Raw genomic sequence first — 22,513 nt, forward strand, 5'->3', positions numbered from 1 at the left:
ATCCCCCTACATTAGGGTCCCCAGAGAACCTCCCCTTACATCAGGGTCCCAGAGAACCTCCCCTTACATCAGGGTCCCCAGACAGCCTCCCTACTTACATCAGGGTCCCTAGAGAGCCCCCTTTACTCTAGGGTCCCCAGAGAGCCCCCCTTACACCAGGATCCCCAGAGAGCCTTTCCTCTTACATTACTGTCTCCAGAGAGCCCCCCTATTACATCAGTGTGCCCAGAGGGCCCCTTCTTTACATTAGTGTCCCCAGAAAGCCCCCCTCTTACATCAGGGTCCCCAAATAGCTGACTCCTCCCTTGCAGAGATTCCCCTGTACCTGGCAGGTGGAGGTGGGAGGCGGCGATCGGCAGCTCCATGGTGTCCACAGGCAGGGGGTTCTCCCTGGGGCTAGTAGTTCTTCTCTGAATGTATACAGCAGAGAGGGGAGGGGCCTCTGACCTGGGAATCAGCAACAGTGTACAAGCAGAGTGAAAGTGATACCTGCCTGGGTCAGAGGCCCCTCCCCTCTTCTCTCCACTGTATACACTGACACTCGAGAAAGTACTACAAGCCCCAGTGAGATCCCGCCGCCCACACAGGCACCATAGAGCTGCCGATCGCCTCCTACCAGTCCACCTCTCCCCACTGCACGCTAAACGGTCAGCCAGATGTGCAGGGGGAGATGCCGGGTCTTGGAGGGGGGGGGGGGGCGCGGCGACGCCCCTGCACCCACTGCCGCCCAGAGGCCTGGCCTCAGTGGCCTTGTCGGGAATCCGGCCCTGTGAAAACTGCGCTATTTTTACCGCTGATGCTATGGGCGGATTTATGGTGCATTTCGGCCGCTAGCGGGGCGGTTTTACCCCTGCTTGTGGCCGAGAAAGGGTTAAAGCTGCCCGCAATGCACTGCTGAAGTGGCGCATTGCGGGCTGTATAGCCGCGCTGTCCCATTGATTTCAATGGGCAGCAGCGGTGGAGGAGCGGTAAACACACCGCTCCAAAGATGTAGCTAGCAGGACAGTTTTTACCGTCCTGCTAGCGCGACGCTTCAGTGTGAAAGCCCTCGGGGCTTTCACACTGGAGACAATGAAGCAGCGGTTTGAGGGCGGATTGCAGCCGATATTTTTAACGCTATAGCGCCTGCTATACGCCCTCAATGTGAAAGGGGTCTAAGTTTAAATTGCGCCTGGATTCAGGAGAGAACAACATTTCCGGTTACTATATAGCTCAAACAGAACTACCTGAGGAATTTGTTTGATTTGAAGAATTGTTATGTTTTTTAAAAGTACACATTCTATATGACTAGACCTGTGTCTTTATGTTATTTGAAATGGGCCTTTGCATGTTTTGTGTCTTACAGTGTTTTTTGTACATACAACAGTGACATTTCTGTCATAACTGACCTATGTTAGCAAAATTAAAGCATCTAGAAATGTTAGACTTGTTTCTAAATACATAGGGATTCCTTGAGTTAAAGTTATGCCAAGAGTGTCCAGGTTAAAATGAACACCGCCATCATACCCAGCAGTTCTACTAAATCATAAGGTTGACAGAGCCAATCAAAGATGGCTGGGATTGGCACGGGACCTGCAAGAAAGAGCTTTACTTCTGTACTTATCCTTTTATCTTCCAGGTGCTCTACAAAGACAAAAGCCCATCTATTTTCAAAACTAGAGACATAATTCAGTTTATGAGATTTGGGAGAAAAAAAAACAAAAAAACAAAACACAGTATGGCAATTTCCTCTTCTCTACAGAACAAACATCATTGTTATGTCTGTAAAATTGCAACCCATTCGTGTATGATGTATCATAAAATACTTCCTCAAAAAAGTGATAGTAAAAAAGTGTTTTTAAAAAGGCAATACTTTCTAGTGTTGAAACCTGTGTCAGGTTTTTATCACTGTCTAGGGAAAAATCACTATAATTGTCTTGGTGACTACCATCACCGACGCTAGTGTGTGGGGAAAAATAAAAAAAATGGTCATCAGAACAGAAAAAGATGAATTGCCCACTCTGGCACCTAGCCTTGCATTGTGGAAAACATGACAATGAGTAATTTACAACACCCCTTCCCCGGGCCCAAATGTAGTTTGTTTTTGATGGCGCTCTGTCAGATCCATGGGGTGGCAAAGGAGCATATATAAAATGTAAGCGCAAGCACCAAGTACAAGCTTTCCTGCTATGTCAGTGGTCATCAAACCTGTCCTCAGGGTCTTCTAACAGGACAGGTTTACAAGATAACTGAATGTAGCCAAAAAAGAAAAAAAAATATTGTATTTTAATGACTGTGGTTGATGTATGCCTGTTGCTGCAATTACTAGCATTACATGTGTTAACATACAGTTATAGAACAATGTATTTCAAAACGGTGGTCCTTTAACAATGATTTAAGTACATATATACACACACACTTTTTTTTTTTTTTTTGCAGAGCTGCACGATTCTGGCTAAACTGAGAATCACTATTTTTTTGCTTAGAAGATCACGATTCTCCAACGATTCTCGCGGTGTAACATTTTCTTTCACATTATACAAATAAAATTAGAGTGGACAGTTTGTATAACAGTGTAAATTTGCTGTTCCCTCAAAATAACTCAACACACAGTGATTAATGTCTAAATCGCTGGCAACAAGTATACCCCTAAGTGAAAATGTCCAAATTGGGCTCAAAGTGTCAATATTTTGTGTGGCCACCATTATTGTCCAGCACTGCATTAACCCTCTTGGGCATGAAGTTCACCAGAGCTTCACAGATTACCACTGGAGTCCTCTTCCACTCCTCCATGACGACATCACGGAGCTGGTGGATGTTAGAGACCTTGCGCTCCTCCACCTTCCGTTTGAGGATGCCCCACAGATGCTCAATAGGGTTTAGGTCTGGAGACATACTTGGCCAGACCATCGCCTTAACCCTCAGCTTCTTTAGCAGGCATTGGTCAGCTTGGAGGTGTTTTTGGGGTCGTTATGTTGGAACACTGCCCTGCAGCCCAGTTTCTAAAGGGAGGGAATCATGCTCTGCTTCAGTATGTCACAGTACATGTTGGCATTCATGGTTCCTTCAATGAACTGTAGCTCCCCAGTTCCAGCAGTACTCACGCAGCCCAAAACCATGACACTCCCATCACCATGCTTGACTGTAGGCAAGAAGACACACTTGTCTTTGTACTCCTTACCTGGTTGGCACCACACACGCTTGACACCATCTGAACCAAATAAATGTATCTTGGTCTCATCAAACCACAGGATATGGTTCCAGTAATCCATGTCCTTAGCCTGCTTGTCCACACAAAACTGTTTGCGGGCTTTCTTGTGCATCATCTTTAGAAGAGGCTTCCTTCTGGGACAACAGTCATGCAGACCAATTTGATGCTGTGTGCAGTGTATGGTCTGAGCACTGACAGGCTGACCCCCCACCCCTTCAACCTCTGCAGCAATGCTGGCAGCACTCATATGTCAATTTCCCAAAGACAACCTCTGGGTATGACGCTGAGCATGTGCACTCAACTTCTTTGGTCAACCATGGTGAGGCCTGTTCTGAGTGGAACCTGTTCTGTTAAATAGCCGTGCTGCAGCTCAGTTTCAGGGTCTTGACAATCTTCTTATAGCCTAGGCCATCTTTATGTAGGGCAACAATTATTTTTTTCAGATCCTCAGAGAGTTCTTTGCCATGAGGTGCCATGTTGAACTTCCAGTAACCAGAGTGAGAGGGATAACACCAAATTTAACACCTGCTTCCCAATTCACACCCGAGACCTTGTAACACTAACAAGTCACATGACACTGGGGAGGGAAAATGGCTAATTGGGCCCAATTTGGACATTTTGTCTTAGGGGTGTACTCACTTTTGTTGCCAGCAGTTTAGACATTAATGGCTGTGTGTTGTTATTTTAAGGGGACATTATTAATTTACACTGTTATACAAGCTGTACACACACACACACACACACAACACTTTACATTGTAGCAAAGTGTAATTTCTTCAGCGTTGTCACACTAAAATAAAATATTTACAAAAATGGAGGTTGTCGATGCCTGAGCTAGGCAAGCAAAAAAAAAAAAAAAAAACACACGACCACATTGAAATGAATATTTCAGCTTTAAGAAAATTTTGAAAAGTGTTGTGGATTATAAACTTGTACAGGGCTTTCACAGCCAGCAAATTCAACTTGGCTCAAGAGCTGACTTCAACTATGAGCCGACAATGCTAAAATAAGCCTTCAAGAACCCCACAATTTTAAATCGCTGGATCTGCATTTAAAATTTTGCAAAAACTGGTGTCAGTACATGCACCGATATTTCAGAAAGAGTGTATACCAAATAAAACTTGCGATAGGTGGATAAACAAATAAAAAAAATTTTGTAGCAAGGATGCATTAATTTTTTTAGGAGCACCCAGCACTTTATAGACTGTGGATTCATTTATATACGCCTTTTTTTATTTCTTTTTTTATATCACAGTATATGTCGTCACTTATTTGTGATGCAATTTTGGAGAACGAATGCACTTTCTTTAGATTGTGTCCTTTTATATTTGATTATCACTTCATATATCGCGCCATTAACTGTTATTTATTTGCAAACGCGGTTTATATATTTATTTCAAATTTGAGGTTGTAGCACCTTTGCAACAGCAGCTGTTCTATTCACCTTTTCATGGAGCGCAAGTTGTATATGGTTTATTCATTATTCAATTGTGGTTTAATATTCTGCAAGCGCTGTTAAACTCTATAATTTATAATCAGAAAGAGATTGCACCAATTTACCTGCGTGGCAGGTATGTGTGGGAAAAGTCCAAACAAGAACATAAGAGCAAGCCTACAGTTTGCCATTCTACACAGAGGCCGGGTTTAAGGGGTTGTAAAGGTTAATTTTTTATTTTCTAAATAGGTTACTTTGAGCTAGTGCATTGTTGGTTCACTTACCTTTTCCTTCTATTTCCCTTCTAAATGTTTTTTTTCTTTATCTGAATTTCTCACTTCCTGATGGTGGAAAGCTTACCGAGGAGAAACAGGAAGTGCGAAATTCAAACAAAGAAAAAAAACATTTAGAAGGGAAATCAACGGAAAGGTAAGTGAACCAACAATGCACTAGCTTAAAAGGAACCAATTTAGAAAATAAAAGACGAACCTTTACAACCCCTTTAAAGAGATTCACCCCCTCAATTTGTTCTGTTTACCATCATTTTTGAAAGGAATAGAAAATCCCAAATTTTGGGTTGTCCCCCAGAAAAGTAATAGAGAAGGAAATCTTCCAATGGGGACACTAGTTCTGGGTGACTTAGTGGGCCCCAAGGAATTCTCTTCATATTTTAGGGATGTTCTCTCACTTCCAGTTTGGCTATAGGACAGGAAGTGATGGGAAATCTTAGCAATAGGATACAGATGGTGAAAAAAAAAATCTGACAGTTATAATCCTCCCTTGCTCTATCCATAATGAAAAAAAAAAAGTTTTGCCCAAAGTTCTACTTTAATACACGGACAGTGATCGCATGTGATTGGATGCATTCACTGTAAGACTGACAGATTTCCACCTGTCTTTCTGCTGAACCCGGTGGAGCAGACAGGCTTGAATTTCAGCCAATTCAACAGGAATCATCAGAAATTAAAGCTTTGCTTGCATTAATGTAAAACATAACACACATCTCCTCTGATTTGGACTAGATGATATAGCAAAATCCTTTATCCCATTTATTGCCAATATTTCCAAATACAAATGTGCTAGAAACAGATGCGTGGAAAACCATGAATAGTCATAAAATAATTCCATAACAAACAGGCTCAAACTTTAGTTTTCATTTGCTTCTGTTCAAGGTGTTTATTGCATCTCACAGGGCATACATGCACTGGGTTTTTTAACCAAGATACAAAGGATAGCCATTTTGAAATTGTAAATATTTTTATCCTCATTTAGAGTGTATATTATCCCCACAGTAAATTCAGATACAACCATCAAATAATTAAATGTTAAGACTTACAACAGGTGAACATAATCCCTATCCAATGAACTCTTACAGACAGCTGCCAAGCCACTTGTAACACTGATCAACAGTGACCTTGTTTGTATGCACCAAAACCTTAAAGCCAAGCTGTCAGCACAAAAGTTAAGTGTGGGGAACAAAACAAAAAAAAAAACAAAGCAAAACAAAAAATAAAAAACAAAAAAAAAATTATGTACAGAGGGGCAGACCATAGACCATAGAGATCTGCATGAAGTTCAGCCACAAACAGTACAAAAACTACCCACCATAAACTCAGAAAAAAAAAACATGCTAAAAATGAACACAAAACAAGAATGTACAATAAAACTTAAAATGTGAAAAAAAAAAAATTAAATACATAAGTTTGCATTTTTTGACAAGAAACACTCCACATAAACCTTATTATCCTGCTGCAACTACAATAAATACTTAAGTGCATTTTTTTGAAAATGGATGAGTATGCTAGTCTTGCTTCCAAAAAAAATAAAATAAATGAAAATATATGTATACTTAAATTTAAAAACAAAAAGATAAATATATTTCTGATATGATTTATAGTCCTAGGAGTACATATTTACATATGTGGAGAGATTTTTTTCAGATATCTTTTAAATTATAAATAAACATATAAAGTACCACAAAAAAAACTGTTTGCTTTCACAGCTGATAGGCCTGTGGGTTAATTCTCACACAGACACAAAACAAAAGGGTTGTATTGGAGTGTTTTTCTGGTGTGATCACACAATATTTCATAGAAGAAACAGAGGATGTCCAAACATTATATACATCAAAACAGTCATAAAACACAGACATCGCTCAAGACTGCTCAGCACACAAACAGCTGCGTGTTCTGCCCCCACCAGGTAGGACCAGAAAAGCGTTTGAAGGCATGGGGAACTCACATCCACTCATGGAAAATTGGAAAAACACAGAAAACCAAGATACACGAAAAGAAAAAGAAACAAAAAACAAAATATATGATATATAGTAGCGGGTAACTGCTAAGGTTAATACACAATCTAATGGTTACTTTCACAGCTGTGCTACGCGTTTCAGAAGAGATAAAACTAAGCACTGGGTTTGGTACTGGTGGCTCACTTTGAAACTCTGAGCAGCAATCTGTTCTTCAAAGGCTCCAGACTCACATTTCTCATGTCAAAAAAACAGCATCTGCGAAGAAAAATAAATTGTTATTAGTATTGTTCATATATTTCTTGGTTCCAAAGAGTTCTCTATGGCAATTCCAAATGTCTTTCAACTCAAAAGTAAACCGTTTGCTTCTGTCCACTAACATGCAATGGTGTATTTTGGTTTTGTGCTTCCCTAGCTAGGCAAGGCTGAAATCGGGCACCCCCCCCCCAAGTTGGTCTCACTCCTTCCTGTTTAGGATTCACCCATTCATCTGTAAACTCTTCCCCTTCCTCTCTGGTGGCTGTGCGGGGCCTCAATATGAAGTCTCGTATTACTGGTGTGAGTCAGTCAGCTCAGATAGGACTAGAGAACAGTTATTAACCCTCTTACCTGGCTATCACATGGGCAATTTACTAGGCTGCTCTACGCTGCTGATCCACTCACATGGTGAGCTGAGGGCACCAGTATGGCTTGGAGCTGCAGGTGTCCATGGATGTTATTATCACTGAAGCCCCCAGTTATCCTTGCCAGTAGGCAGGCTGGTGGATGGCCCCTGGGGAGGTGCAGAAAAAAAGGGCATGCAGCTCTACTGTTCTTGTCTCTGGGTCAGATGAGAAAGCTGCAGCCATTCACAGTGAACAGCTGCGGCTTCCTCATCAGACCCTGAGGCATGATTTGTCCAAGTGCCACATATTACATATTAGGAGCTTCTCTGCAGTCCTCAGTGTCCCTACTGCCTGGGGGCGGCGCCTCCCCCCTGAAAAATGCAGCCCTAGGCAAACGCCTTGTTTGCCTCGCAGTAGATACACCACTGTGTACATACATGGATGCCTCCCAAGTGGGTAGAAGCTCAACCAGTGTCCCATCAGGGGGCTTGGTTCTATCCAAGTATTTGGGTTTTGTAGATATTTTCAGATTCCCTTAATTATTGTTACTGTGTTTGTTACTCAAAAATGGAAAGTCTACTGTTCTCCTTGTACCCCAAGGTTACGAAAGTGTGGAGAAGGGGAACAGAACTACTGTATTTATTGGCGTATAACACTCACTTTTTTACCCTGAAAATAGAGGGTGAACTGTGCCTGCGTGTTATACGCAGGGGGCAGTGGAAAGTTTTTTTCCTGAAACTTCCCTCTTAGGCCGTGTACAGACGACCAAACATGTACGATGAAACCGGTCCGCCGGACCGTTTTCACCGTACATGTCTGCCCGGGAGTTTCTGTATGGTGGCTGTACTCACCATCATACAGAAATCCGCACGTAAACAATACACGGGGCGTGGCCGCGCCGTCGCCGCGACGATGATGCGGCGACGTGGGCGGCCCTGCCAGTTCAATGCTTCCACGCATGTGTCAAAGTCATTCGACGCATGCGAGGGATGGAGGGCGCTCGGACATGTACGGTAGGTCTGTACAGACGACCGAACATGTCCGAGCGGACAGGATTCCAGCGGGCTGTTTTAAAACAAGTCCAGAAATATTTGCCCGCTGGAAAAAGGCCCGGCGGGCAAATGTATGCTGGAATCCTGTCCGCTCGGGCCTACACACGACCGAACATGTCTGCTGAAACTGGTCCGCGGACCAGTTTCAGCAGACATGTTCGGTCGTGTGTACGGGGCCTTAAAGTTAGGGTGCGTGTTATATGTCTGTGCGTGTTATACGCCGATAAATACGGTATATCTTCCATACAACATTCAGGAAAGTGGAGCTCAGATTCAATTGATGCAACCCGTTTTAAAATGGAGTATCCCTCAAAAGTGATAAAACGGACCAATTGCTCTCAACCATCTTGGTGATCCCTTAGCATCCTTGCCTTCTATAGCACTATAAGAGCATAGCCCGCAAGTCAATAGAAAATAGCAGGTTTTAGCTTTTAATAAGTGACCTTGCATGCTTCGAAACCCAAGCATGCAGATGAGCCTGAGGTAGTTGTTATAAAGAAGGTTATAATGTTTTTAAAATAGAGTCTCTAATGGTACTCTAAAATGCATTGCTTGAAGATGGTGCTGGCAGTTTTTGTAAGAATTACCTTTGTCACCTTAAAAATTAGATCAAAATACTATAAACAGTCCAGAAATGCAGAGATAACGCAATTACCTTACAAGTTTACAAGAAGTCCTTAATGTTCAGATCTGCTAAGGGATCCTTTGGTGGGGTTTTTTTGGGGCTCTGTGAAGCAGGAGTCAGACTTGGAGATAGCTGCAAAACCGTAAAATGGAAAGTTAAAACGGTCAGTTACTAATACAAGAAGCCTGCAGATTAATGTTAACTTATGTTGTAAAACAAACAGCGACCAATCATATATGTTACAAACAGAACCTTACCGGAGCACCAGGAACAGAAGCTCCAGCAAATGACGGCCTAATCATAGGCTGGCCATACATCATTGGCTGTTGGGGCATCATTGGTACCCCTGTCCCTGATGAAGCCTAGATAAAAAAAAAAAAAACACCAAAATATAAAAATGGGATTCTCCATTTTTAAAAACAATATATATGGTTTTGGTAATATTGTATACATCTTCCTTCTGGATTATACTCAAGACTAAATATCGTTTTCGTTTAGTATGAACTATTGCAAATTAATATTGCATATGAACGTTTAGATCCTGTACAAATTTACCAGCCCAATGTTTACATTCATAGAATTTTAAACTACACACAATGACATTTGATAGAGAAATTACTTAACCTATCTACCTGTCTGCTCTGTACATGAGGGGGCATATATTATTATTATTATACAGGATTTATATAGCGCCAACAGTTTGCGCAGCGCTTTACATCAGAGAAGACAGTACAATCACAATACAATTCATTACAGGAGGGATCAGAGGGCCCTGCTCGTTAGAGCTTACAATCTAGAAGGAAGGGTCATGTGGAACAAAGGGTAATAGCTGTGGGAGATGATCAGATGGACTCAAATGAAAATACAGTTGTTAGGTGTGGGAAGGGTAGGCTTCTCTAAAGAGGAGGGTTTTTAGGAATCCTCTAAAAGCTAATAGAGAAGGAGATAGGCGGATAGATTGGGGTAAGGAGTTCCATATGAACATTGAAGATGTTTTAACATCTATACTAAAATCCATATGCTGCAGCTGCCCCCCGCCAGTTCTAAGCTTGAGACATGAGCGATCACATGACCACTGTTCACTCAGTTCTCATTCCAATTAACCCAATGTCAGCTGATTCTGGATCACTGCTGTGACCCAGAAGAGAAATAGGGCTAAAAAAAGCTTTGGCCATACTTCTCTCAAGTTATGAAATTAAAAGGAGAAGTCCAGCCTGAGCTTTTTAGTGCAATTAGTTTTGCACTCCTGTGACCCATTTTCAGTGGAGAGCGGTCTGAAGTCCACTTTCCGCTGACGTCACTGCCATCAGTCGGAGCAGCGCGTCATCACAACTTCCAAGTCGGGATCCGCCAGCTGCCGATTGATGGCAGTCTCAGCGAACCGCTGAGACAGCCTCTCCTCGCCCCACTACGGCTCAGCTCTCCAATGAACGTGGCGAAGCAGAAAGAAAAGACGCTGACTGACAGTCAGCAGCTTTCCTCTCAGGGAGGGGAGAGAACCGAGCCATCGGCGGTGTTCAGTGGCTCGGTTCTCAGTGCAGAGACGGCGGGGGACAGATGGAGCATCGGTCTGATGCTCCATTCACCGAGGCAAGTATGAATCAAAAATAAAAATGAAACATACATATATACACGCACACACAAAAAATTATATATATATATATAAAACCTTTATTTTAATATATAAAAGTTTCGTACTTCATTATTATGTAGTTAAATGAATACAGCAGTGCATCACCCTGGCAGCAGTAGAATTTTGAAAGTGGTTCCAACTCTTCTGTAGCTGTACTGATCTCATTCTATCCAAAAGTAAGAGAAAATATTTTCACTTAAAAGTGGTTGTAAAGGCTGATTTTTTTTTATCTTAATGCATTACCTGCAATAAGGTAAAAACCCTTCTATTGTAAGCCCCCCTAAATACTTACCCGAGTCCCACCCTCGACCCAGTGCTTTTCTCTCTCTCTCTCTCTCTCTCTCTCTCTCTCTCTCTCTCTCCTTGGAATCAATGAAAGCAGTGGGGGCCATTTGATCCTGCTGCTGTCAAATGGAATGACAAGGTAGGGCCAAGATGCACTGTGTCAGTGAACATACAGAACGCGTTTTGGGATTGCGCCCACGGGTGGGCCACCATAGGAAGCAGCTTCCTATGGTGGCACACAGAGTAGGAAAGGAACCCAGAGCGCCGGCGGGGGGGATGTGGGGGCCACAGAAGAGGCTTCGAGGGAGATCCAAATAGCCTACAGGTATGACAAAATTAATGTACCTGTGACAATAACTACTAGGGCCCATTGACTGCATAGGCTACTTTCTGTAAAAAGTGAACTTAACTTTTAACAGAGTACAATGTAAATTTATACACCAAACCATGCTAGGCAATGCAGTCAGCTAATTTAGTATGTTTAAGGAGTTGTAAAGGAAATCATTTTTTGCTAAAATGACTGTTTACAGGGTATAGAGACATAATAGTTAACTGATTCCTTTTAAAAATGATTAAAAATAGATAAAAATCAATCATATAATGTACCTAGAGTTTCAATTTCGTTTTTCACGCTTCTGTGAAGTACAGAGACACAGAGCCAATAGAGGGCAGTGATGGTTTGTAAAACTAAAGTGATTGGTTCTGAGGGGTTTAAGACACACAGTAATCACACCTCCTTGATTAGTGCCACAGAAAGAAAGCTCCCATGACTTTTTTCATCAGGAAATAGACTGTTCAGAACAGAGAAGGATTACAGCAACATCATAGCAAAAACGAACAATGAGGACATGAAAACAGGACTGCAGAAGGGTAAAGGAAGCACAAGGTAGAACGCAGGTTTACAACTCCAATTTCTTTCAGAATTTGCTTGTTGAATAATCATACAAAATCACGCAACACAGAGTTTACGATACCTAGGGCAGAATTCAAAGAAGGACTAATGTGGTTTCTGTTTTTCTTTTACTTTTTGCAACCCCCTGCATGTCAATAGTATCGTGTATAAACCTACTTTTTCTGACTTGCAACCTCAAAATATGCCAGAAAGTGGCTGAAAATAAATTTCATAAAGTGGATATGGATGTGCTGGTACTGGAGAGAGTCCAGAGAAGGGCAACAAAACGAATAAAAAGGGACTGGAGGATATTATTATTAGGAAAAGTTACGAGCACTGAACTTATACTCTCTGGAGAAGAGACGCTTGAGAGGGGATGTAACTGTCCGCTTATCATTGTGGATCTTGTTCAGCACTTACTGCTGGGTGGAACCTTTCTGCCTTCCTTTGGTTCCCTGTGGAATGTTTTGATCAGCAGGATTACAAGACCACTCCTTCTTCCTGTCTTAGAAAGAAAGCCTTTTCCTGTATCTCAGATGCCACATGTTAGCTGTCTGCATAGGATTTCATGGAAGATGTCTGCAGAAAATCCCTAAAGCTTAAAGTGTGTACCCCCCTTGGCAAGCGGATCGAGTTTTCACTGTTACGGCCCCTTTTTGGTGACAACTGTAAATAAGTGTGTTGTATGTCATTTACAGTTTTCACGGTGCTATGGTGCTTACGATATTCATGTTTACGGTGCTCAAGGAGATAAAGAAAATAATATTCAACCCTGCTGCGCACCTTTGTTCCGAAAGAATAAAACTACTGCACCCGTCAGAAGCTCTCCTCTTGTTATTTATTCGATGCCAAAGGGGCCGTAACAGTGAAAACTCGTCGCTGCGGTGGAGACTCGACATCACCGGCTGCGTCGCTTTCTTCATCGAACTGTGAGTAAAGGCTTCCCAACACCTCGCAAGACACGTGCGGATGCCATCTTGGCAACAGAGACTTGGCTAAAAAAGTAAACGTGTCACGTGGACTTTTAAATATAGCGGGCTCTTTATATGTGATCCGGAAGCCGCCCTCAACTACTATGCGAGCCAAATAGTTAATATTTTGCTAAACCAGTGATCAAGTTATTATATTCGTGTTTAGAGGCCTAGTGTCAGATTTAAAGCAATGCTATCTTCCAAGTTCCTAATCCACTAAACTGCAGTTATTTACGTAAAGGGTTAATTGTCTGGTTAGAAAGTGTCAGCAGTATATTCGTTTAAAACATTTTGTAGTACTGTATGCATTGTTTGCTAATCTTTAGTTACAAGTGTGAACACCTGTTATCTGTCGTAGCCCTTAGTAGCAAGTTTGAGCCAACACTCATTCAAGTTAGGTTTCAGGCACACTCACACTTGAAAGGCAAAGGCACACTAGAACAAAATGTTGTCACCTGCCGAAGAAACAGACAAACCCACAGAGTCACAACAGGTACGATCCAGCTCTAGAGAGCGAAGCCTAACAGAAAAGGGCAAAGAAATGCACGAAGAAACAGTTAAGAAAAATGAAAAGGCATTCAACAAGGTGTGCAACTCTTGGAAGGAGCTAGCAAAGGAATGTAGGACAAAGTTAAAAGATTTCTGCTCAACTGAAGACCTTAATACAAGATTGAAAGAGATTAAAGCCAAAGAAGCGTTAGTGCACCAACAGTATGAGTCCATGTGCCGAAATAATTCCACTACCCCGTACGTTGTTAAGAAAATGGATGCATGCACCGCGTTAACGGCTGAAATCTGCAACCTCATCAGCAAGCGGCTAGAGAATGTAGATGAAATCTTTAACGATCAACTTGAGAAGGAAAGGGTGAGGATGGTGCTTAATAAAGAAGAGCATGAGTCAGTCTTTGGAAACTCAGAAACAGAAACTGTCCTCTCAGAGTCATTACCAGACTCCAACGCAAGCTCAAGAGCCACTTCCAGATCTAGCAAACGCGCTGACGCAGAAGCAGATCTTGCAGCCAAAATAGAACAGGCAAAGGCGACGCAACAGATGCGCGAGGAGCAAGCTAAGCTGAACAAACTAGAGGCAGAAATTAAACTGAAGTTGGATGAGGAAAAGACAAGACTACAACAGCTACAAGCAGAAAATGAAGTCAAGGTAGCTGCAGCAAGAGTGAAAGCCTACAACGCTTATGATAGTCTTGAAATTTACGAACAGGAGACAGACCACAAGGTGCAATACCTCTGCCAAAATAATGAACCACGAAACTCATTGAATCCAAAGGCTGTGCCATTTCAACCTTCAAATACACCACTTGGGGTGTCAAGACCAAATGAAGAAGTTAGTCTAACCCCAGGACTTGCAAGTCTGCTTATCTCCAACCGTCTCCCTATACCTGAACCAACTGTATTCACAGGTGATCCTTTGAAGTTCATAGATTGGAAGATATCCTTTATGGCGCTGATTGATCAGAAACCACTCCCTGTGTGCGAAAAAATGCTGTACTTGAAGAGGTATCTCGGTGGTGAAGCTCGTAAGGCAGTGGAAGGGTTCTTCTACCGAAATTCAGAAGATGCCTATCTAGGTGCTTGGGGAATCCTACAGGACAGGTATGGAGGTCCATTCATAGTGCAAAGAGCCTTCAGAGAAAGGTTGGCTAAATGGCCAAAGATATCAGCAAATGACCCTGTAGCATTAAGAGAGTTTGCGGATTTCCTTCAAGGTTGTGTGGAGGCCATTCCTCATGTTAAAGGCCTAGCTATTCTAAATGATTGTGAAGAAAACCACAAGCTTCTCAAGAAACTGCCTGAATGGATCGTGCGCAGATGGAGTCGCATCGCCGTGGACGAGCTGGACAAGTCCCAAGAATACCCAACCTTTGCTCGTTTCACAGAGTTCCTGCAAAGGGAAGCTAAGATTGCATGCAACCCCATTGCCTCTCCTTTTCTCCTCAGTACCAAGACTACAGATGAGAGAATTCCCAAGAGAGCCAAGGCGCTCAACACAAGCACTCAAATGAAGCCCTGTACCTTCAACGTTCCAAATATCTCAGCTTCAAGACCGAAACCACCTTGCCTAGTCTGCAAAGACGAAACACACGGTGTCGCTAAATGTCTGACTTTTGCGGCAAAGACCATCGATGAAAAGAGGGCCTTTATTCACGAAAACCATCTCTGTTTTGGTTGCTTAAGAAAGGGCCACACTACAAAAGACTGCAAAGGAAGACACACGTGTAGCATATGCAGTCGACGTCATCCAACCTGTTTGCACATACAGAGAGACACTGAGCCTGTCAAGGCATCAAACAATGATTCAGTAGGCATGAGAAATAAGGCAAACGATAACGTTCCCAAAGTTATGTCCCATACTTTGACAAGACATACGTCTGCCACATCCTGCATTGTTACAGTTCTGTTGTCAGCTACTACGGAGCCTCAGAGGGAAATCCTCACTTATGCCTTACTTGACACACAGAGTGATTCAACCTTTATTCTGGCAGACCCAGTGCTTTAACTGGGCCGGAACGCGGCGGTACTCAGTACCGCCACTTCCAAAAATGGCCCTGGAGAGTACCAGCACCTCTCCGTGCGCCCAGTACGTGGGTTTACAGTACCGGAACGCAGCCGGTGGGCTTGTCGAGTTGCGGGCCAGTAATGTGTGTCAGACAGGCAGCGCAGTCACAAAAGAAACTGTATGCCGCCCCGCCGGAGCCGACTCACTGCTGCCGAGTGCGCTCCTGGCTCCCTTTCCTCTGTCCTGTCACTCCTGTCCTGTGCGTTTCCTCGACCCCCCCCCCCCCCCCCATGGAGGAGAGTTGGTTCATTCCCCGGCGTGCGCCGCGTGACGTCACGCCGGAGGCGAGGTGAGAGGTGAGAGGAGGACTCGCGCAGGGAGCTGTGTCGGCGGCAAGGAAAGAAGCCCAAGTCACGAGGAGCCTCAGCTCAGCCTGCGTCTACAGTTCCTAGTGCTGCTACTGTCTGGATCCTGGACTCAGGACTGCAACAGAAGAAAGTAAGAAAATAATTGACTGTATTGGAGGGAGGGGGGGTTGGACTGAGGTGACCATCAGTTTTTTAATAAAAAAATGGCAGAAAAAAATATTTTTGAGTTATTTTGAGCTTGCCTTCTCTAACTAAAAAAACCCCCCATTAATTGCAGCCTCACTGTGCCACCAAACGCAGCCACTGTGCCCATCAAACGCAGCCACTGTGTCCATCAAACGCAGCCACTGTGCCATCAATTGTCGCCACTCTGCCCATCACACGCAGCCACTGTGCCACCAAACGCAGCCACTGTGCCATCACATGCAGCCACTGTGCGAACACACGCAGCCACAGTGCCATCAATTGTCGCCACTGTGCCATCACATGCAGCCACTGTGCCAACTTACACTGCCACTGTGCCATCAATTGTCGCCACTGTGCCATCACATGCAGCCACTGTGCCCATCAAACGCAGCCACTGTGCCATCACACGCAGCCACTGTGCCATCACACGCAGCCACTGTGCCACCACACGCAGCCACTGTGCCACCATCAATTGTCGCCACTGTGCCCATCTAATGCAGCCACTGTGCCCATCACACGCAGCCAAGGGTATTTTCATGTTCAGTATTGGGGGGGGGGGAGCACCGGCGCCTAATAGAGTACCGGCACCTCTTTTGGCCCACTTAAAGCACTGGGCAGACCTGGAATCGAAGTTAAGTGTGAGCACCAAGCCATTACAGCTAAGGCTCAGCACAATGACAGCGGTTGACACAGTTATTTCAAGCCAAATTGCTCACGGTCTGCAAGTGCGTGGCTTCAACTCTAAAGCTCAAGTCCAAATCCGTCAAGCCTATACAAGAGATTTCATTCCAGTAGATAAGTCTCACATCCCCACTAAGGAGACTGCACTCCAGTGGTCACACCTCAAACACTTGGCAAACAAGTTACAGCCACTTCAAGATTGCGAAGTAGGACTACTGATCGGTTATGACTGCCCATCAGCACTGGCTCCCTTGGAGGTTGTTATCGGCTCCGAAAATGAACCCTTCGCTCAAAAAACTATGCTCGGCTGGAGCATTGTAGGATCAGCAAATCCACATCCTGATAGACAGGGTAGCCAGAGCTTCGTACACAGAGTCGCAGTGAAAGAAATGCCAATGCCGCTGGTCGCTGATGTGTTAAAGGCTTTAGAAATGGACTTCATTGAAAGAAATTATGAAGATAAGTACGTGTCTCAAGATGATGTTCGCTTCGTGCAGTTTCTCTCGGAAACTATAATAAAAAGGAAAGATGGACACTACGAGATGCCGTTACCCTTCAAAGACAACAGTCAACTGGCACTACCAAACAATAAGAGGCTGGCCCTTATTCGACTTCATCATCTAAAGAAAAGATTAAAGGGAAATAGATAGTACCATGAACACTACACTGCATTCATGGAAGAAACAATCAGAAAAGGTGATGCAGAACCAGCCCCTTCATTATCAGAGGAAGAGACAGTGTGGTACATCCCACATCACAGGGTTTATCACCCCAAGAAGCCAGACAAGTTGAGAGTTGTCTTTGATTGTTCAGCAAAGTTCAAAGGCATCTCCCTAAACGATACCTTGCTGACAGGTCCCGACCTGATAAACTCTCTAGTGGGAGTCCTCTGTCGCTTCAGGAAGAAGGCAGTTGCTGTGATATGCGACATTAAAAAGATGTTCCATCAGTTCTATATCCCCTCAGAAATGCGCAATTACTTAAGGTTCCTTTGGTGGGAGAACGGTCAGTTGGAAACAGAACCGAAAGAATACAGAATGGCAGTTCACCTTTTCGGTGCCAGCTCCTCTCCAGGATGTGCCAATTTCGGCCTTAAGTATCTTGCACGACAACACAAGTCAGAACATCCCTCAGCATCAGCCTTCATCGAGAAGAACTTTTATGTCGACGACGGCCTAACTAGCGTTCCAACAGTCAGCGAAGCTTCGAATCTAATCCTCGAAACTCAAGGATTATGTAAAAATGCTGGCCTACGACTGAATAAGTTCAACTCTAATAAAAGGGATGTCCTGTCCTGTATAGCTCCGTCAGAAAGAGCAACAACTAGTGTACCTGTCAAACTTAGCCCAGACTCAACAACAGAAGGACAAGTACTTGGCATTCAGTGGTCAATTGAAAACGACACCTTCAGTTTCAGTGCTGACATAAAGGATCAACCCTCAACTCGTCGTGGTATCCTGTCAGTCGTAGCCTCCCTTTATGATCCTCTAGGCTTCATAGCCCCCTTCATACTGAGTGGCAAGTGCATTCTCCAAGAGCTTTGCCGCAGAGGCATCAGTTGGGATGAAGCACTTCCTGAGAACTTATGTCCACGGTGGGAGGCTTGGAAGAGTAGTCTGCAAGCTTTAAGGGAAATCAAGATACCCAGATGTTACCATCCCCCAGACTTTGGTAACAGAATGAAAGTGGAACTACACCACTTTTCCGATGCCAGCAACATAGGATATGGTGCCTGTTCGTACCTTAGGTACAAAAATGACAGAGATCAAGTCCATTGCAGCTTCGTAATGGCCAAGGCAAGAGTCGCACCAACGAAGATTGTGAGCATCCCAAGGCTTGAACTCTCAGCTGCCGTCACTGCAGCAAGGTTGAGTGTCATGTTGAAGGCAGAACTTGAAATAGAAGTTGACAAAGAGTTCTTCTGGACAGACTCCCAAGTAGTCTTAGCCTATATCAATAACGAAGCAAGAAGGTTTCACGTGTTTGTAGCCAATCGTGTTCAACTCATAAGAGAGATTACAGATCCAACCCAGTGGCATTATGTGGATACGACACAAAACCCAGCCGACCATGCATCCAGGGGTCTACATGTAGCGGATATCTCCACCTCAAGTTGGTTATCTGGGCTTAGTTTCCTTTGGAGATCTGAAGTGCACGCATCTTCAAGCTCTTCAGCAGAACTAATTGTAGACGATCCTAAAGTCAAACCCATTACAACCCTTGCATCACAAGCCAATGAACAATTCTGGAGTCGGCGGAAAAGAGAATACCTCATGAGTGCTTCCACAAGACAGAAATGGCACACACCTCGACGTAACCTCAAAGTAAATGACATTGTCATAATCAAAGATGATATGTCTCCCAGATGCCAGTGGCAACTAGGACGTGTAATTGAAACTACAATAGAAAAGGATGATCTAGTTCGTCGAGTCAAGGTGTTAGTAGGTGACAAAAGACTGCAAGATAAGAAGGACTATGTATCAAAACCTTCAATTATTGAACGTCCTATTCAAAAGCTAGTAGTCCTCATAGAAAGCAAATAAGTTCAGTTTTAGTGATACACTAGCATACCACCACACAACAGTAGCCAGTTACAGAGGTACCTATAAGCTAAATTGTGTATGATGTACCATGTTTTATAGCGGCCAAGGTTATGTTCTGTAAATTATGTATGACTTTTAGGTTATATTCATCATAACATAATTTGGTGGGAGTGTAACTGTCCGCTTATCATTGTGGATCTTGTTCAGCACTTACTGCTGGGTGGAACCTTTCTGCCTCCCTTTGGTTCCCTGGGGAATGTTTTGATCAGCAGGATTACAAGACCACTCCTTCTTCCTGTCTTAGAAAGAAAGCCTTTTCCTGTATCTCAGATGCCACATGTTAGCTGTCTGCATAGGATTTCATGGAAGATGTCTGCAGAAAATCCCTAAAGCTTAAAGTTTGTACCCCCCTTGGCAAGCGGATCGAGTTTTCACTGTTACGGCCCCTTTTTGGTGACAACTGTAAATAAGTGTGTTGTATGTCATTTACAGTTTTCACGGTGCTATGGTGCTTACGATATTCAGGTTTACGGTGCTCAAGGAGATAAAGAAAATAATATTCAACCCTGCTGCGCACATTTGTTCCGAAAGAATAAAACTACTGCACCCGTCAGAAGCTCTCCTCTTGTTATTTATTCGATGCCAAAGGGGCCGTAACAGGGGATATGATTTCAATGTACAAATACCGTACTGGTGGCCCCACAATAGGGATAAAACTTTCACGGAAGGGAATTTAATAAGACACGCCGCCATTCACTAAAATTAGAAAAGCAGTTTAACCTTAAACTGCGTAATGGGTTCCTTACTGTAAGTGCGGTTAGGATGCGAAATTCTCTTTCACAGGCAGTGGTTTCAGCAGGGAGCAAAAATCATTGTATACAATGTAATACTGACATATAATCACACATAGGTTGGACTTTTTTCAACCTCGCCTACTATGTAACTTTGATAGCAGGTAATAAAATAACACTGTCCTAACAAGCTTTACTAAGACATTCATTCAGTTTAAAAGTACATTTTAGTACAACCAAAAGCACTTACTAGACCAAACCCAGATGCTGCTGCTGCTGTTGCTGCTGGCTGTGCACTGGAAGTAGTTGTTGATGACGGTCCCCCACTTCCTGGAGGAACAGTTCCTTGCTTAAAAAAATAAATAAGTACATAATAAGAATTTAAAAAGTAGCTAGATTTTTGACATGCATTTAAAGCATTTATACTATTTAGAAAAAGAAAAGATAAATTAGTACAACTTTATTTTTATTTTAACCACTTAAGACCCGGACCTTTAGGCAGCTAAAGGACCTGGACAGTTTTTGCGATTCGGCACTGCGTCGCTTTAACTGACAATTGCGCGGTCGTGCGACGTGGCTCCCAAACAAAATTGCCGTCTTTTTTCCCCACAAATAGAGATTTATTTTGGTGGTATTTGATCACCTCTGCGGTTTTTAGTTTTTGCGCTATAAACAAAAATAGAGTGACAATTTTGAAAAAAAAAATATATTTTTAACTTTTTGCTATAATAAATATCCCCAAAAAATATATAAAAAAAACATTTTTTTCCTCAGTTTAGGCCGATACGTAGTCTTCTACCTATTTTTGGTATAAAAAAAAACCGCAATAAGCGTTTATCGGTTGGTTTGCGCAAAATTTATAGCGTTTACAAAATAGGGGATAGTTTTATTGCATTTTTATTAACCACTTGCTTACTGGGCACATATACCCCCTTCCTGACCAGAGGACAGGAAGGGGGTATTCCCCTTCGTCGCTTTAACTGACAATTGCGCGGTCGTGCGACGTGGCTCCCAAACAAAATTGCAGTCTTTTTTCCCCACAAATAGAGATTTATTTTGGTGGTATTTGATCACCTCTGCGGTTTTTAGTTTTTGCGCTATAAACAAAAATAGAGCGACAATTTTGAAAAAAAAACTATATTTTTAACTTTTTGCTATAATAAATATCCCCAAAAAATATATAAAAAAAACATTTTTTTCCTCGGTTTAGGCCGATACGTATTCTTCTACCTATTTTTGGTATAAAAAAAAACCGCAATAAGCGTTTATCGGTTGGTTTGCGCAAAATTTATAGCGTTTACAAAATAGGGGATAGTTTTATTGCATTTTTATTAACCACTTGCTTACTGGGTACATATACCCCCTTCCTGACCAGAGGACAGGAAGGGGGTATTCCCCTGCGTCGCTTTAACTGACAATTGCGCGGTCGTGCGACGTGGCTTCCAAATAAAATTGACGTCCTTTATTTCCCACAAATAGAGCTTTCTTTTGGTGGTATTTGATCACCTCTGCGGTTTCTATTTTTTGCGGTATAAACAAAAATAGAGCGACAATTTTGAAAAAAAATAAATACATTTTTCTCAGTCTAGACCGATACGTATTCTACATATTTTTGGTAAAAAAAAAAAAAAAAAAAAAATGCAATAAGCAATAATTTTAGCGCCTATAAAATAGAGGACAGAATTATTATTTTTATTTTATTTTTATCGGTACTGCGACATTATGGCGGACACATCGGACACATTTTTGGCACCATTCACATTTATACTGCGATCAGTGCTATAAATATGCACTAATTACTGTATAAATGTGACTGGCATTGAAGGGGTTAACACTAGGGGGTGAGGGAGGGGTTAAATGTGTACCTTAGTGAGTGTTACTAACTGTGGGGGAGGGGACTGACTGGGGGAGGTGACCGATCTGTGTCCCTATGTACAAGAGACACATATAGGTCTCTCTCCCTGACAGGACGTGGATCTGTGTGTTTACACACACACAGATCCACGTCCTTGTCTTTCTAACCGCCGATCGCGGGAGCCTGGCGGACATCGCGGCCGCCAGGCACGCGCATCGGCATCCCAGTAATGCGGCTGGGTACGCTCGCGCACCCCCCAGTGGCCAGGAGGAGCAGAGGCCGTAAAAACACGGCCACTCAGAGAAGTAGAACCACCCTGCGGCCGTATAAAGTCGTACCGCCGTCGGGAAGTGGTTAATTTTTTTTTTTTTTTTACTACTAATGGCGGCGATCAGCGATTTTTTTCATGACTGCGACATTATGGCGGACACTTCAGACAATTTTGACACATTTTTGGGACCATTGTCATTTTCACAGCAAAAAATGCATTTAAAATGCATTGTTTACTGTGAAAATGACAATTGCAGTTTGGGAGTTAACCACAAGGGGGCGCTGATGGGGTTATGTATGACCTCATCTGTAGGGGGGGGTATGGCTGTAGGTGTGACGTCATTGATTGTGGTCCCCTATATAAG

At 43.1% G+C, this 22,513-nt stretch overlaps 1 protein-coding gene across 18 annotated transcripts in view; it reads right to left on the minus strand.

The window, feature by feature from the left end:
- Positions 1 to 5,770: 5,770 nt before the first annotated feature.
- SNAP91 (synaptosome associated protein 91) overlaps positions 5,771 to 22,513 on the minus strand; it is a 141,399-nt gene continuing 124,656 nt past the window's right edge. For all 18 annotated transcript variants that reach the window (XM_040350025.1, XM_040350031.1, XM_040350030.1 and 15 more), the window contains 4 exons: positions 20,274 to 20,372; positions 9,416 to 9,520; positions 9,189 to 9,290; positions 5,771 to 7,134 (listed from right to left, as the gene is read on the minus strand). In XM_040350025.1, coding sequence (XP_040205959.1) covers positions 9,198 to 9,290; positions 9,416 to 9,520; positions 20,274 to 20,372 — 297 coding nt within the window. In that variant the 3' untranslated portion in view covers positions 5,771 to 7,134; positions 9,189 to 9,197. The remainder of the gene's footprint in view (positions 7,135 to 9,188; positions 9,291 to 9,415; positions 9,521 to 20,273; positions 20,373 to 22,513) is intronic.

This window comes from Rana temporaria, chromosome 4 (assembly GCF_905171775.1).
Source record: "Rana temporaria chromosome 4, aRanTem1.1, whole genome shotgun sequence".
Lineage (NCBI taxonomy): Eukaryota > Metazoa > Chordata > Amphibia > Anura > Ranidae > Rana > Rana temporaria.